Raw genomic sequence first — 14,754 nt, 5'->3', positions numbered from 1 at the left:
CTGAAATAGACTTCACAGTTTAAGGGCATCTGAACCATGGAAAAGAAAGATGTTTTGTACCTGAAAAGTTATTTGTTGGTCCTGGTTTGGGATGTTTACACCAGAATTTTGAAATATGCCCAGTAATTAACTGACATGTGAAGACTTATCATGTATAAGTCCCTGTGTTTAGTATTGAGTGGCTTCTGAGAAACAGAAGGGAATTATTTTGCTCCTGGATGAAAGGTGTGAAACAGAAGATAGGTGCAAGTCAATTTGACATTTAAAAAGAGAGAGGTACCTGTATTCTATTACAACAGGTAGGAGTCCATGTTGAGAATGAGGAATTGGAATCTTAAAGTAAGTGAAAAAGACGTCAAGACATTTAAAAAATAAAGGCATTAGAACAATAGTTAATTAATGTATTTCAAAGTATTTTATGCATTTTAAAACACATCTAATATATACATTTAACACATTTAACTTGAAATGCATTTAATACAAAATATGCTTCAATTATTTTAAAGCAAGTATAATAAAAGAGAAAAGCAAAATCATGCTATGTATTAGAGACTATGCTATAGCAATAAAATTTATTTTAATTATATATTTTTGCTAATACGTTTTCACACATAAAATATGAGCTATTAAATTATTTTATCCTTTTTAGCCATCCAGTTGTTGCACAAAATTGTAAGCACTACAAACATTAAATCACATTCTTGCACACACAATTCCACTGTTCTTTGGTTTTCAGTAATATCTACCACATCTATTTGAAACAGTCTCAGCTTTAAACTTTTGTAGAACATTCATGTTGCTCCCGTGTGTTCTAACCAGGCTTCCAAACTGATGGTTTCACAGTCACTCAGTGTTTTTCTTGGATAGCTATTATTTTTGAGCTCATCAAGAAGGCTCCCAGTGCTGGGCTCCCTTTAGGGAGAAAGACATGTGTCTTTCAATGTCAAAAGAGGCAGATATTCAATGGAGAAATATCTTTTGCCTTCTAGATACGCTTCTCTAATATGCTTTTCTACGTGTGCAAACATCCTCAAATCAAAACTGCTGTCCTCCCTAGATCTGCTTCCCTTCCCTGCTCTGTAGCTTCCATTAGTCCGCTGCTAAATAATCGATCTAAGAAATCATTAAAAATGATGATAAAAATAGTCATGGCAACACTGACAGACTGCTGAGTCTGTGCCAGGAACCACTGTAAGTACTTATATTTATTCATTTAGTACCCTTGGGAGGTAGGTCCAATTATCAAAAATTCGAATTTTACGGATGAGGAAACTGAGGCATGGAGAGATTGGATAAGGTTCCAGAGGTCGCAGAAGTAAACAGCAAACTCAAGATTGGAGCTCATGATGGGCTCCACAGCCCATGTCTTAACCACCACACCATGCTGCCTTCATGCTAGGGGCATTTTAAACATGTAACTTTTAAAAACCAAGCAAGTAACTATCAGGTTTTTTTTTGTTGTTGTTTTTGCTCTTCGATGGCTAATACAATCTGGCAAACATTTTGATATAAACATTCACACAAAATCAACAAATGTTTCAAACCATCAAAAGTGAAAGGCCCAGTTAATTCTCTAAATTAGAATTTGTGTCTCTTGTGAAAGATAAAAAGGCATTCCAGGGTCCTTTTAAAAAGTTCCCATAAATCCACATAAGCAGGCTCTGCATTGCAGGGCCTTACTGGGCTTTCAAGAAGCACTGGCTGCAACTGTGGCTGGGATACCTTAAATGCATCCTGAGGCTGAGGCCCGGCCAGCCCCTCCTCCCACATCCCATGCACAACCAGATCCACGGTGTTAGGGAGTGAAAGCAGCATTTCAGTTACTCTGTCACCCACTGGTCCCCAGAAAATGCCTCTTCGTGTGCTTAAAATCCCCTCATTTAAATTAATCACTGGGATTAAAACTCTTGGAGATGCGCCCTTTGTAAGGCATAGGTTATTTTGCCTCATGCCCAGCTTCACACTTGCTGAATATGGGATTAAGTATGAGCAGCTGCACCCAGTTGTGGAAGAGGGAGAAAAAGAAGAGCTCCATTTCTTGAATTCCAGGTCTTCTGGGAGCACATGGCCACAGCCCACAGCTCAACCTTTAGTCTTATTCCCGTCCACCTAACGATAAGTTTCATCTTCAAATTGTGAGCAGGATTTTTACAGTTAAATATTTAGAGTTACAGCCTTTGTAACAAACAGGTTCATATGCTCAGTCCCCAGAATATCTCAAGTTCTTTTTGGCATTCAGCGTTTCTGAAGATTAAGACTCTGAAAGAACAGGCAAGACTTCCAATTCATCCCTACCTGGCTTGACTGTTTTTGCAGGCATTAAGTAAAGAAGATTCTTCCAGAACCTTGAGTTATAAGAAAGAGAATTTTTATCCTTCCACTTCAGAACTCTGTGAGATTTCAAAAGCTTTAGTGACTGGGGCAAGAATGTGAAGTCAGTAACAGGTGCAAATTCAATTAAGATTATTTTAATTTTTCTTTCCACCAATGCTTCATGGAGTCCACTTTCAAGTTCATACCTGACCTCATTAGACATATAACTTTTACTTAGAACAATGATTAATCTTCTGCTTTTCTCTATCAGTGAGTGGATTTCATCAACAACAGCTGAAAATGCAAAATGTGCCATATTAATTCAAGATAACGGAAAGGGGCAGCATGAGATAAAAATCATTTTGCACAGTACTATTTTATATTGTTTAACTCTTAACCTCATTAATAAGTTTTTCTTTAAGACAAGCCATTTGTCCTCAATTTTATAGGCTTCTTTAAAAAAATATTTAGGCAACAATAATAATGAACACCTACTTAGCACTTATTATACCATACCTTATCTTAAGTGTTTTTGGTATATTATCTTATTTAATCATCATAATACCCTGTAGAGAAGATATTGTTATCACTGCCATTTAACAGACGAGGAAGCCAGACCACAGAGTGGTTAGGTAACCTGCCCAGAGTCACACAGTAGAAAATGGCAGAACCAGAATCTGAACCCAAGTGGAATACATTTTCCTAACTATTATACTGTCCTGTTTCTCCTCAAGCATAAAAGAGCATGCTAAAACCAGCATTTAAAGATTAAAAGACAAAAAAGCACAACCAAACAAAATCATCCATTATTTTAGACCAGGGATTGGCAAACTTCTCTACCAAGGGCCAGATAGTAAATATGTTAGGTTTTGCAGGTCACACTGTCTTTGTCACAACTACTTAATACTGCTATTGTAACTCAAACGCAGAGGCAGGCAATGTGAAAACCCATGTGTGTGACTGTGTTTCCATTGGCTGCAAGCGTGATGGAACCCATGGCTGGTAAATTGCTCACCCCTGTTCTAGACCTCTCACTATTCTCAAATAGAGGTTTAATGGTTTAACCACACCTAATTACAACTGAATATTCAAACATGATTCTTATTTACGAATTAAGAATAAATCTATTTTCAAGAAAGACCCCTAGAAAATAACGGAAATATGGTAAATTGTTGTGTGGCCCAGAATAAATGCTTTGTAAGCAATGATATGCCTTCTTAAATGCAAAAAAAAAAAAAAAAAAAAAAACACTAGTGAAAAATACCACAATGTATGCATCTGATAATCTGGCATATTATCTTTTTGACAAGTTGTTTATTACTAAACAGTAATGTAAGTTAGCAATATTTTCCCTTCTAATTTGGAATATTGGGTAGAAATGTAACTATTCCTTTCTCACTGCTATATCTGTAATGCCCAGTTCGGAACTCGGCATAGGGATGGTTTCCAATTAATATTAGATTAATAAATGAATGATGGTGCCAATAAAACATTTGTGTTTTTTTTAAGCATCAATATCCAGAATAATTTGACCCCAGATTTTAAATGTCTGTTCTGGAAGACTTCAAAGAAAACCTAAAAATGTTACTCATTTTTAAAAATTTTAACTGTAACTTGCTTTAATATATGCACTATGGCCGTTTGTATTCCTATATTCATAAAAAAACATTGAATTTCATAGTTATGACCTGATGGGGATCGCCACTTCCCTTTTATTTTTCCCTTTTAAATTTTCCTATTTTCTACTTAAATTTCATAACCAATTTCAACACAATAAAAATCATGCATTTTTCTAGTAATAATTATCCTGTGTTTATTTCTAGTAAGAATTACTATTAAGAATTAACTAGTCCACACTACACGTGTTAAATTAGGGACTGCTGCTATGGTATAGACATTCTTACCATGGGTCATTTCTGAATAAATGCTTCATGATAACACCAGCTCTGGACCTGATTCTGAAAAGGAGATGCCCTCTTCCTTTCCCCAAATTTTCAGAGAATCATGAAACACAAAGAACAGTGCCCAAGAGAAAAGACTACTGGAAGCAGAGTAGTTTGTTTTCTCACTATCGATTGTTGACTTACCTGGTTATTTCTGGCTTAAAGGACCTTATTCATTTGTTTTTAAGGAAAATGGGATAGCCATCTGAGGGCTAGCTTATTCACTTTTTAAAAAGGAACTATCTCGAATATTTTTCTGTCTGACATTCCCTCTTACCTCCTCCAGGCACTACATCCCTTTCAAATATGCATAACTTATACCCAAAATGTTTCTCCAACACTCTGGGCAAAATCTCCACAGCAAAGGTGTGCTCCTCTCCATTTTCAGGTCGGCATTCTTTTAGGTAAGACACAAAAGCATCATACGTTTTTCCATCTAGGAGGTAAGATTGACACTTTTAATTCATGTGTAAACACAATTTTGTTTAAGTAAAAATATAAGTGAATGTCATAGATAATGAGTATAGAATCATCAACAAAGAAAAATTAAATATAAAGTTGTTTGCCGGGCTTGGTGGCTCACGCCTATAATCCCAGCACTTTGGGAGGCAGAGGCGGGTGGATCACGAGGTCAAGAGATCGAGACCATCCTGGTCAACAAGGTGAAACCCCGTCTCTACTAAAAATACAAAAATTAGCTGGGCATGGTGGTGTGCACCTGTAATCCCAGCTACTCGAGAGGCTGAGGCAGGCGAATTGCTTGAACCCAGAAGGCGGAGGTTGCAGTGAGCTGAGATCGTGCCATTGCACTCCAGTCTGGGTAACAACAGCGAAACTCTGTCTCAAAAAAAAAAAAAGTTGTTTATATTTAAATCTCCCATGCTAACCAAGCAACCAGTTAGCCAATGTGTTTTTAAGGAACTACTTTGAGATCCCACTGCTTGACACCATAGAGGAATAGAGAGACATATGGGCCATAGATCCAGGCACTAAAGGAACTGAAGTCTTTCAGTTCCTTAGAAATCCAGGATCCCAAATGTGTCCTCGTTCCAGGAGTGGAAAGCAAAATCTCACCCTGGTTTACTTGTGTCACTAATTCTGCCACCATCCCAATCTCTTAACTCAAAAAGACCCCGAAGAAGGTGAAGAGAGAAGCAGCGCAGTTTACACTGTAATGTGGGGAAAAACTAGAGGTGAATGAAACAACATGCTGTAGGAACACATGCTGTGATATTTTTAAATATTACAGAATATAGATGTCAAAAGGAAAACTTCTGATCCATTGATGATTTTCACTGATGATAACATCTCCTCTCATTTGATTTCTGATCATGGAACCATACTCAGGTGACTAAACAGAACAAATTCAGCAGGAAATGTTTTTTCTACATAACAAAGACCATGCTCCTAACTGGGTAATTAAAACATGATACCAGTCTCTCTTCTAGCTTCATCCAATCTATTTGAAAAAGCAAAGCGGACCCATGCAACAACTTGAGAAAAGTTACAGGCAACACATTAGCAGAAGAAAAATGGCATAATAAACAAACAAAAAAATAAAACTAACAAAACTCACAGACAAAATAACCTGGCCAGAGAATAAAGAGTGATCCCAATGGACATGCTTTCTGAAAAGAGGAAATTTTGAGTCAGTCCTAGAAAATGCAACAAATGCTAATTGGGATCTGTAGAGAAAGAAGGAAAGCAGTGGGCAATGGTCTGTCTTTATCCTATGATGATTGTTTTGACCGGAGAGGGGTAAGATTTCTGCATGGTATATTATCTGGATCAATGAATTTGCTACTGAGTTACAGGCTACATATAATTGCATCCCCTGTTAAAATCTAATAGGACAAAACCATTTCAGATCTACATCTCTTATGGTGCCATATCATTTATGTTCAACAGCCCAGCCTGACATCCTCCACAGCACTTAACACTCACCAAATGACCCTTTCAGCTTCTGGTAAAAGCTTCCTCAGTTCAACCTACAGCATTCTGTTCAACAGTTTGGGTTAGAAACTATTGTTGATTTAAAGCAATTGCTTTGCAGAACTGCATGTTTTAAAAGATGAAAAAATTTGGTAAACATTTTAGGCTTACATAAACATAAAAGGTACGAAATGTTGGTAAAAATAAAACCAGTTATTAATCAGCAAGTAGGTCCTCTCCATACTTTTCTTAAACTGCTATGAAATATAACTACTTACTAGTTAAGTAAGAGCTAGTGCTTCCACTAGGATTGTCACTGTATCAGTGACAAAACAGACACTAACACGGAAGACAATTAAATGAGCACACGTTTTTAAAAGGCGTATTTTTCTTGTGATGTAGCAGATTGCAATAAGCTGGGAAGACAATTTCATCAAATATGGGTTTATAGTACATGTAATATAGCTTTGCTCTTACCTATGAAAAATTAGCTTTTCAACTATCAATTGCTTTCAAATTTCTTATTTTAAGCAATTTTTTAAATATTAATCTGCTAATTTATATTATGATTTATTTTAAATCCAGGTAGTAAAAGGTTTAGTGGATTTGAGAATTGACAGAGTAAAGTGTTCAAAAGAAAAGGAATTTGAAAGCTAATGGTAATTTTTTTATTCTTTATATTCAAACATAAGGGGAAATTATAAAGGAAATCATAATTCAAATGGATATTTAGGACTTCAAGGAGTAAAGTTTCTCAAACTCTGCATGGTAAATGGCCACTTTTTAATTTTAATTTGCCTTTTCTGTTGTTGACTGATGAGTTTCATTTCCGGTCCTTCACAAACCAATACTGAACACTTTCTTAGATACTGCAGCAGTATTAAATTGCTATAAAAGTTTTTATTTTCAGACTTATATCTGCATTTCTGTCCTTTTCATGGACTGCATTTGTTCACGGACCATAATTTAATGAAATTGATTTAGAGCATGTCTGTAAATGTCTCTGCTCTGTGCACTGCCATATTGACAGTTAAGAAGTGTGAAGTGAAAAAACTACCTGGAAATTACGTCAAACACAATGGAGAAGAAAAAAAGAAATCTTAGCTCCAGAAAGTTGGAAAGAGAGGAGCTAGTCAATGTCTATTTGAAGACAAACGCTGCTCTATGCAAACAGAGACCATTCGGAATATATCAAATACAGATTTCCCAGTTTGCTGGGACCTCCTCTCTCCCCAGAGCAAAATCACACATGTACATACAGGCTCCAAGCTCACGAATCTTGCTAATTTTATGTTGTTCAATTTAAAGTTCCAAATGTGAAAACTACACCTATAAAAATCTCAGAGGAACTAATATAATTTCTGTATAACTTGAGGTCAGGAAGGCTGTTTTACTTATGAGCCCAAATCCAGAAAGCATAAAAGATATATCTGAGTATGTTTTTCAAAAAGTCTTTTATATAGCACACCACTACAAGCAAAGTCAAAAGACAAATTACAAATATTTGTATTTCATATTATAGTTAATAGGCTAAACTCCCTAAAATATAAATAGCCCCTAGAAATAAATATGCAAATTAAAGTCTTCACCCCATGGAACAATAGAGAAAGGATATGAATGGATGTGTTGAGAAAGGAAATGCAGGAGCCTTATGCAAATTAAAAGTTGCTCATACTCTTGCATAGTAAAGGAAATGCAAATTAAAATGTCACTTAGATACAACTTTTCACCTATCAGATTGGCACAACTCCAAATGGTTTTGGGCAAGGTTATGGGAAAAAAATTGCTGTCATCCTTTGAAGGCGGTAGGCAGGATGAACTGACTATCTATCAAAATAACGGCCATGTCTCCCCCTTGTATTCCAGAATCTCCATTTTGGGGAATTTTTCCTTGAGACATACTGCATACATATGAAATAATAAAGCTGTCCATGACAGCATTTTTGAAATAACAGAAGATTGGAAGCAAGCCAAATGTCTATCAAAAGGAGGCTAAGTAAACAGTGGTATCTCTACACAAATAACATACTGTGCAGCCCTAAAAAATGAGGGACTTCTTTATAAAGTAGCATGCAAGTGTGTTTAAGGTATAAGAGAGCAAAGTTAAAAAGCATATGCATATTAAGCCAAGATTTGTTCTATTTAAAAGAGGGAGTGGAATAAGAATCCATATTTACATTATCAATAAAGGGGGAAGGTGGGAATCATAGATGTGGGACCAGGCTGGAAGGGGGACTTCCTGCTGTATAATTTCATAGATATTTTGGGTTTCGAACTATGTGAATTTTTTTTTTTTTTTTGCTGCAAACACACACATGCAAAAACAAAATCAAGTGCAATGAATTAGACAGACTTCCTTTCGATTAGTAATTATCTGGAAACCTGAGGACTTCTAGTCACCTTTAAATATAAAGAAACTGAGGCATAGAGCTAGTGGGTCAACATAGCAGCAAATAAAAACTGGCAGATCTAGACGACCAGAACCAAAATCATTTGGCTTCCAGCTCGGGGTTCTGACACGTCCATCATGTAAGCCTTTATCTATCTATTTCAAGCCAGGTTGAAATAATGAGCGATAGGACAATTCAATCCAACTTAAAGCAACTTTATTGAATATTATAAAGGTACCAAGGTGATCTGTGCACAGAGACATTCAGATATACAGTTTCTGGGCTCAAGCATCTCCTAGGGCATTTAGGAGGCCCTGACATACATTATACGAGACAATCAGGACAATTTTGGGCAACACATAAGTAAGCACAAAAAAAGATGACACAACCAACATTCATTATGGATGGCACAGGCAGAGCAATATTTCCCAGAGAAAACCTCTCCCACAGATTAATTCTATAACATCATCTCAATAAGATGAAGATTAATGTCTATTTATTTGATTTCTTACTCAGACTATATGATAAGGAATCCCAGAATTATATGTGTTACCTGTTAATGTTTCATCTGTTCTCATTAAATGTCTATAAAGCAGAACCAAGTCAACTCTATAAATGACGCACACAGTCACTAGGCACACTACTGTCACCAAGGTCAAAACAGCTATGATCATTCCTCTTGTAAAGATGTGGCCTGGGATATCAGCCATGGCTGCTAGAAAAGAAGAAGAAAAGGGAAAAGAAAATAATCAAGAAATCTTACCAGTGTTGCCCATCGCCACGTGCTTGTCCATTTTTACTGTTAACTGTAATGCAGTAGTTGCCTAGCAAAGTGCTGACACATTCTGCTGAGTGACTCCACATTCCTGCCTTTAGTCTGGAGTATGATAATTCTACTCAAGTTTTTAAAGAATAAAAATGTGTACAAGGATATTTAGAGACCTGAAGTGAAACATTACATAGTAATGTATTCTGTCCATACCAGTGGAAATCAGATTTCTCAGGCAAAGAGATACTAAGCTGAAATACACAGGGATTCACAGAAATCTTATCAATGCGTTGAGAACATAAATAGAGGTGAATAGTTTTGCGAGAAGAGAAAGTACTGGATTGACATTTGTCTGGGTTTGCAGCCGGGCTCCATCAATTATTTTGTATTGTAGGAAAAATCGTGGATGACCCTAAACCTTAGCACCTTCATCTGTAAAATGAAGATACTAACACTTCCTGCTTCACTTCTAAGGCTGCTCCTTTGGGGAAGATTAAATGAAATATTACACAAAAAGTAGTTAATATAGCACACAGCTCTTGGAATTTTAGCAAGTTCTTTGTATAAAATTGCCGCTTGGAAAAAAAAGTCACATTTTTTAGATTGATTCCATTTATGCTCCTTATGGACAATATAAGATAACACAGATGAATAAAAAGAATAAAGTAATTTTTAACAACCATCCACAATGTGGCGAAGGCTGTGTCAACATGATAGAATATTTCCTTCTGGGTTTTCTTTCTGTCTCTTAAAGTTTTTACTTAACTGAGATCATATGGTAATCACTCATTATTTCTGAATATTATGAGCATTTTCATAGGTCATTAAAATTAAAATTCATAACATTCTAAAATTTAGATTGATTGGAATTTGTAGTAAATATACATAAAGTTGCAGTACATTTTATATGTATACACATATATGCATGTATATATGTACATACATACACAAAAATGCATATACCTTTATCCATATTTCTAATTCTTTTCTTAAAATACATTGTAATGGTGGGGGCATCTCTAGGTCAATAAGTATAAACATGCTTAAAACTTTTGCCATCTTGGTACAATGTTCAGAAATTATCTTTCTGTATCTTTCCACTATGGATTCAGGTAAGCCGCTAATGTTGCTTAATAAGTGAACTCTGGACAGAGCCAGGGTCTGGAGCTCCTGTACCTTTGAAAGGACTGCAGAGTTATAACTGTGTCACACTTTTACACAGACACACACACACACATTGGCAAGCAATTCCTCCCGGGGTAATGGTGGGTTGTGAGCTCCAATTCCTAAGCCTACATTTGTGAGAGCAGCAGCAGGAGAACTGACAGGTTGGAAGTGTCTAGGGCAGGAATAGAACACTCCTGCCCCGCTCTAAGAGGGGAGAGGCGGCTGGTGGTGAGCAGGCCCCAGGAAAGCCTACCCAGGCAATGGTCCAACAAAAACAAGATTTGAGCCCCGCTCCCTCAAGAGTGAGTGAACACAGATTCCAGTTCAGAGTTTCAATACCTTTACCTGCCATTTGACCTTGGGCAGGTTTCTTCACCTCTATAAAGCTGTCGTTAAGACTGGATGAGATCATGGGAGGAGCTCCGCCAGATCCTGTCATGTAATGACCATGTATGGAATGTGAGCTGTTGTTATGAGTGCATGTGGTAGAGAGGCGGCTCTAAAACATGTGTGCTAAGGAGCTGCCCCCGAGCACCAGGAGAGCCCAGCTGGAGGGGGTTTCCAGCCTTTGTACTCTTCCTGTCCCACTCCTTCCATTTGTCACAAAGCCAAGGCCTAGGCTGTATGTGTGGCTCTCTCTGCATGTCTGTGTGTGTCTGCTGTGTATCTTTCTCTCCATTACTCTGTCTGTCTGTTTCACTCTCATTTCTCTGTCTCTGCATCTCTTTGTGTCTCTTTCTGTCTCCCTCTCTCTCTGTTCCTCTAGATGTGTCTCTTCTTGTCTCTCTTATTTCTCTCTCTCTCTGTGTCTCCATCTCTCTCTCTCTTATCTCTGTCTTCATCTCTTCAGAGTTGTCTGTTTGTCCCTCTGTCTCATGTATCTCTTTCTCTTGTCTCTGTGTCTGTCTTTCCCTCTCTCTGTCTGTCTCTGAAGGTGTTAGTCTCTGTCTCTCTCCCTTTCTCTCTCTCTTGCAGATCTTGACCTTTCCCTACATATCCAGGGAGTTGATGGTGGAGCCTGGGAATGAACAAGGAATGAGTAGTGACAACTGGAAACCACAGCTTTCTGGCTCCAGTGACAGCCATTTCTGAGCAGCTACTGGGCTGAAGGCCCTGGGCTGTGTTACTCTGGTGGAGGAAGGGGATGGCGATCCTGGGGCCCTCCATCGGTCGGGCACTGAAAAACTTTAAGAACCCACAGATCAGGGCTATCGATGGTCTGCCTGCCAAGTCGAGGGTCTGACCCAGGATGGGGGCACAGTCAATCCTTGTTAAATAAATGTGCATGCACAAAGCCCCTGAGCCTGGTGCCCTGCTGTGGCTGGCTGGAGCAGCAGTCACACAGAGCATATACTGGCCTCACCCCACACAGATCTGCAAACTCCCCTCTGGCTTCTCTGGGTGCAGTGCTGGGTGCAGGGGCTGTCCTGATGGCCTCCCCAGGAACCTCACTCTCAGCATCTTCATGCCCAAGCTTCAACTGCTGTCCTGCTTGGGCCCCCTGATTTCCACATAAGGTGGAAATGACTGTGAGAGCAAGTGAATGAGTTTGTGTTTCCAATCTCTGTTTGGCATCATGAGACAGAGGGGCTCCGCAGAGCTGAGCACCAGCTCTATCACTGAATGCCTATCACACAAGGTGGCTGATTTCTCCTCCCAGGAGCTGGGTTCCAATGTGGAAAATGAGGATGTGATCACCTCTGAGAGATGTCTCAGCAGCAATGAGCTAAGTTTCCCCGAACCTCCAAAAATAAATCTTTCTCACCTTTTCTCACCAAGATGAAGCTTTTGGTGTCTGTGCCTCCTGTGCTGGTCACAGTGCAATTATATGCAAAATTTAGATTGTGTTCAGCAATATTTTCAATTCTCAATGCTTTTGAAGCATGCCATTTCCCTTCTGAAGTCCTGTAAGAAAAGAAAATAGTTTAGCATTAGGCTTTGTTCTTTGCCCATGAGAGGGGAATTTGTACATTTAAAATGCTGGAAGGCAGCTGCAATGTTGCCCAAATTATTTCCTCCCTTTCTAGTCAGTACTTTTAAAGCATGGACTACAATAAATGCCCCCCTCCTCTGTGGAACATCAGAACTGACAAAAACAGCCCTCATGAGGTCATTTGGGGACTGTGCTGTCAACTACCTGGCTGATGATGAGATATGCTGGCAGGATATCCACAAAGTTCAACTGAATTCAACATGTATTGGGCATGAATCACATGCTTGCTCCTGGGCAACAAGCCAGATTTTATGGTGTAAAGAGCTTGTAGACAAGTGTCAGCAAGAATGTAGAGCTGCCAGCATGGTAACAAAGAATATACCAAAAAATGTGTAAAAAGCAGAAAAAAAAAACCTCAACAAGTGTAGCTAAGGTGCTAGACAACTTAGGCTAAGTTGTGTATCAGTACAATAATGAATAATTACAGTATGACCCAAAGTCATTCAGAAAAGCTTAAGTGACTATATGTTTCAACTGTTTCTTTTTATAAGTCTGACCATTTCTTAATGCAAGAATATAGGCTATTTAAGTATCAATATGCATACAATTTGGAACCTTTCTGGCATATTAGAAAAATAAACAACTTAACAAATTTTTCAATAAAGAAAAAAATCATGGCCTAAGTAGCTGCTCTTTTCTAAGAAGGTAGGTAAAATCCCCATCTCCATTGGATCCTGACTGACCAAATGCTACTTTATAAGGTGATGCTAAGTACCCTCACTGGCCTTCTTATGGACCTTCTTTTCCAGCTTAGATCTTGGCAATACATTTCTGCATAATCCAACCACCTAGGGTATGGCCATCATAATTATAAAATATGCACTTTGCAATTATAATTTAAACTAGCCCAATATACATCAGCCACCCAGTGTTTTAATATGATGTTATATATAATATGATTGTTCTATGGTATATATTATGACATATATATCACATATACATACATAATTCTTATTTCTTTCTCTTCATGTACATTAACATCCGATCCATTTTCATACATCCAATAAAGTATATCCTTTTGATTCAGCAAAGCAGAGCAGTTGAGGCTTACATCTTTTCCTGGTAAAAGTTGGCAACTAAAGTTCTGATTTTAGAAACTCAGGTTTCTCAAAAGTTTCAAAACAATATAATCAATATATGTTAACCTAATGCAAATCATGATGCTGCATCCCAGAAAGAGAATAAATATGCCTTGTTTTAAATTAAAAGAATACATAAAGCAGAAGAATTAGGTAGCAATTACAAGCCATCACCAAAATATGATTTGGCTTCTTTTTGAACATTTTTTAAAATCGACTATTAAAACTTAAGGTGATCAGTGTATTTTCTCTTCAGTACCCAGTTTAGCAGGTAGTAGCATCAGGACAATACTCTCACTGAGACTTCTTGATAAACCAAATGGACAAATCCAAAAAAAAGTTAAATTAACCAAACATTAAAGACATCAAAGTGCAGAGAAAATAAAGAGAAATTTTTGTACTAAAAATGTACTTGGGAAGGATCCCTTCCATGGTGAGCTAAGAGAGGTAGCCATTTCATTCCATGGAGGAATTTGCTTTAGTTTGGAATAAAAAGAAAGATTCTCATAGAGACAAGAACATGCAGTGAAGCTCTCAGAAGCTGCACAAGCTTGCAGAATTACTGCTAAGTGCTCAGACAGTGTAATACACTGTATAGGCTGCATGGTATCACTTGCAGTTTCATGGTAATTGGGAGAGCAAGTCCTATCAGAGAAAATGCTGCAACAAACACATGACCGCAGCAACCCCTCTCCCTACAGCTATCAGAGATGAAGGCAGATTGGATCTAACATACCTACATCCCAGCCACCCCAGCTCAGTTCTGAGTCAACTGAGATACTCAAACTCTCAGGCTACTTGTAAGAAAAAATAGCACAAACTGTATTCACTTTAATTGTTTGATACACAAAGATCAACAATAAAAAGTTAAGAGACACACAAAGAGACAGAAAATGTGCACAATAATCAATAGAAAAGATAGATAACAGAAGCAGACCTACAGATGAAGAATTTAGCAGATAAAAACTCAAAATAACTGTTTGAAAGAAAATAGAGAAAAAGATGAACGAGTGGATGGAAATATGGTCATTTTCAACAAAGTGTAATATATTTTAAAAAGAATAAAATGAATATTTTTATATCATGGATATATGATATACCAACTATAACAGTAATTTTAAATATACAGATGGACTAAACATCATACTGACCAGATTTCAAGGAAGAT

The 14,754-nt window shown here is 37.6% G+C and overlaps 1 protein-coding gene across 4 annotated transcripts in view; it reads right to left on the bottom strand.

Moving 5' to 3' along the window:
• Nucleotides 1-384: 384 nt before the first annotated feature.
• Nucleotides 385-14,754, bottom strand: part of IL18R1 (interleukin 18 receptor 1) — a 41,860-nt gene continuing 27,490 nt past the window's right edge. For 3 of the 4 annotated variants that reach the window (XM_078348868.1, XM_008980196.5, XM_078348867.1), the window contains 5 exons: nucleotides 13,452-13,566; nucleotides 12,280-12,419; nucleotides 9,132-9,293; nucleotides 4,534-4,692; nucleotides 385-2,607 (listed from right to left, as the gene is read on the bottom strand). In XM_078348868.1, coding sequence (XP_078204994.1) covers nucleotides 2,252-2,607; nucleotides 4,534-4,692; nucleotides 9,132-9,293; nucleotides 12,280-12,419; nucleotides 13,452-13,566 — 932 coding nt within the window. In that variant the 3' untranslated portion in view covers nucleotides 385-2,251. The remainder of the gene's footprint in view (nucleotides 2,608-4,533; nucleotides 4,693-9,131; nucleotides 9,294-12,279; nucleotides 12,420-13,451; nucleotides 13,567-14,754) is intronic. The other variant, XM_008980199.5, reaches the window with a different exon arrangement.

This window comes from Callithrix jacchus, chromosome 14, assembly GCF_049354715.1.
Source record: "Callithrix jacchus isolate 240 chromosome 14, calJac240_pri, whole genome shotgun sequence".
Classification (NCBI taxonomy): Eukaryota; Metazoa; Chordata; class Mammalia; order Primates; family Cebidae; genus Callithrix; species Callithrix jacchus.
The sequence above is the reverse complement of the archived record's forward strand: the minus strand, read 5'-3'. Positions and strand labels throughout refer to the sequence as shown.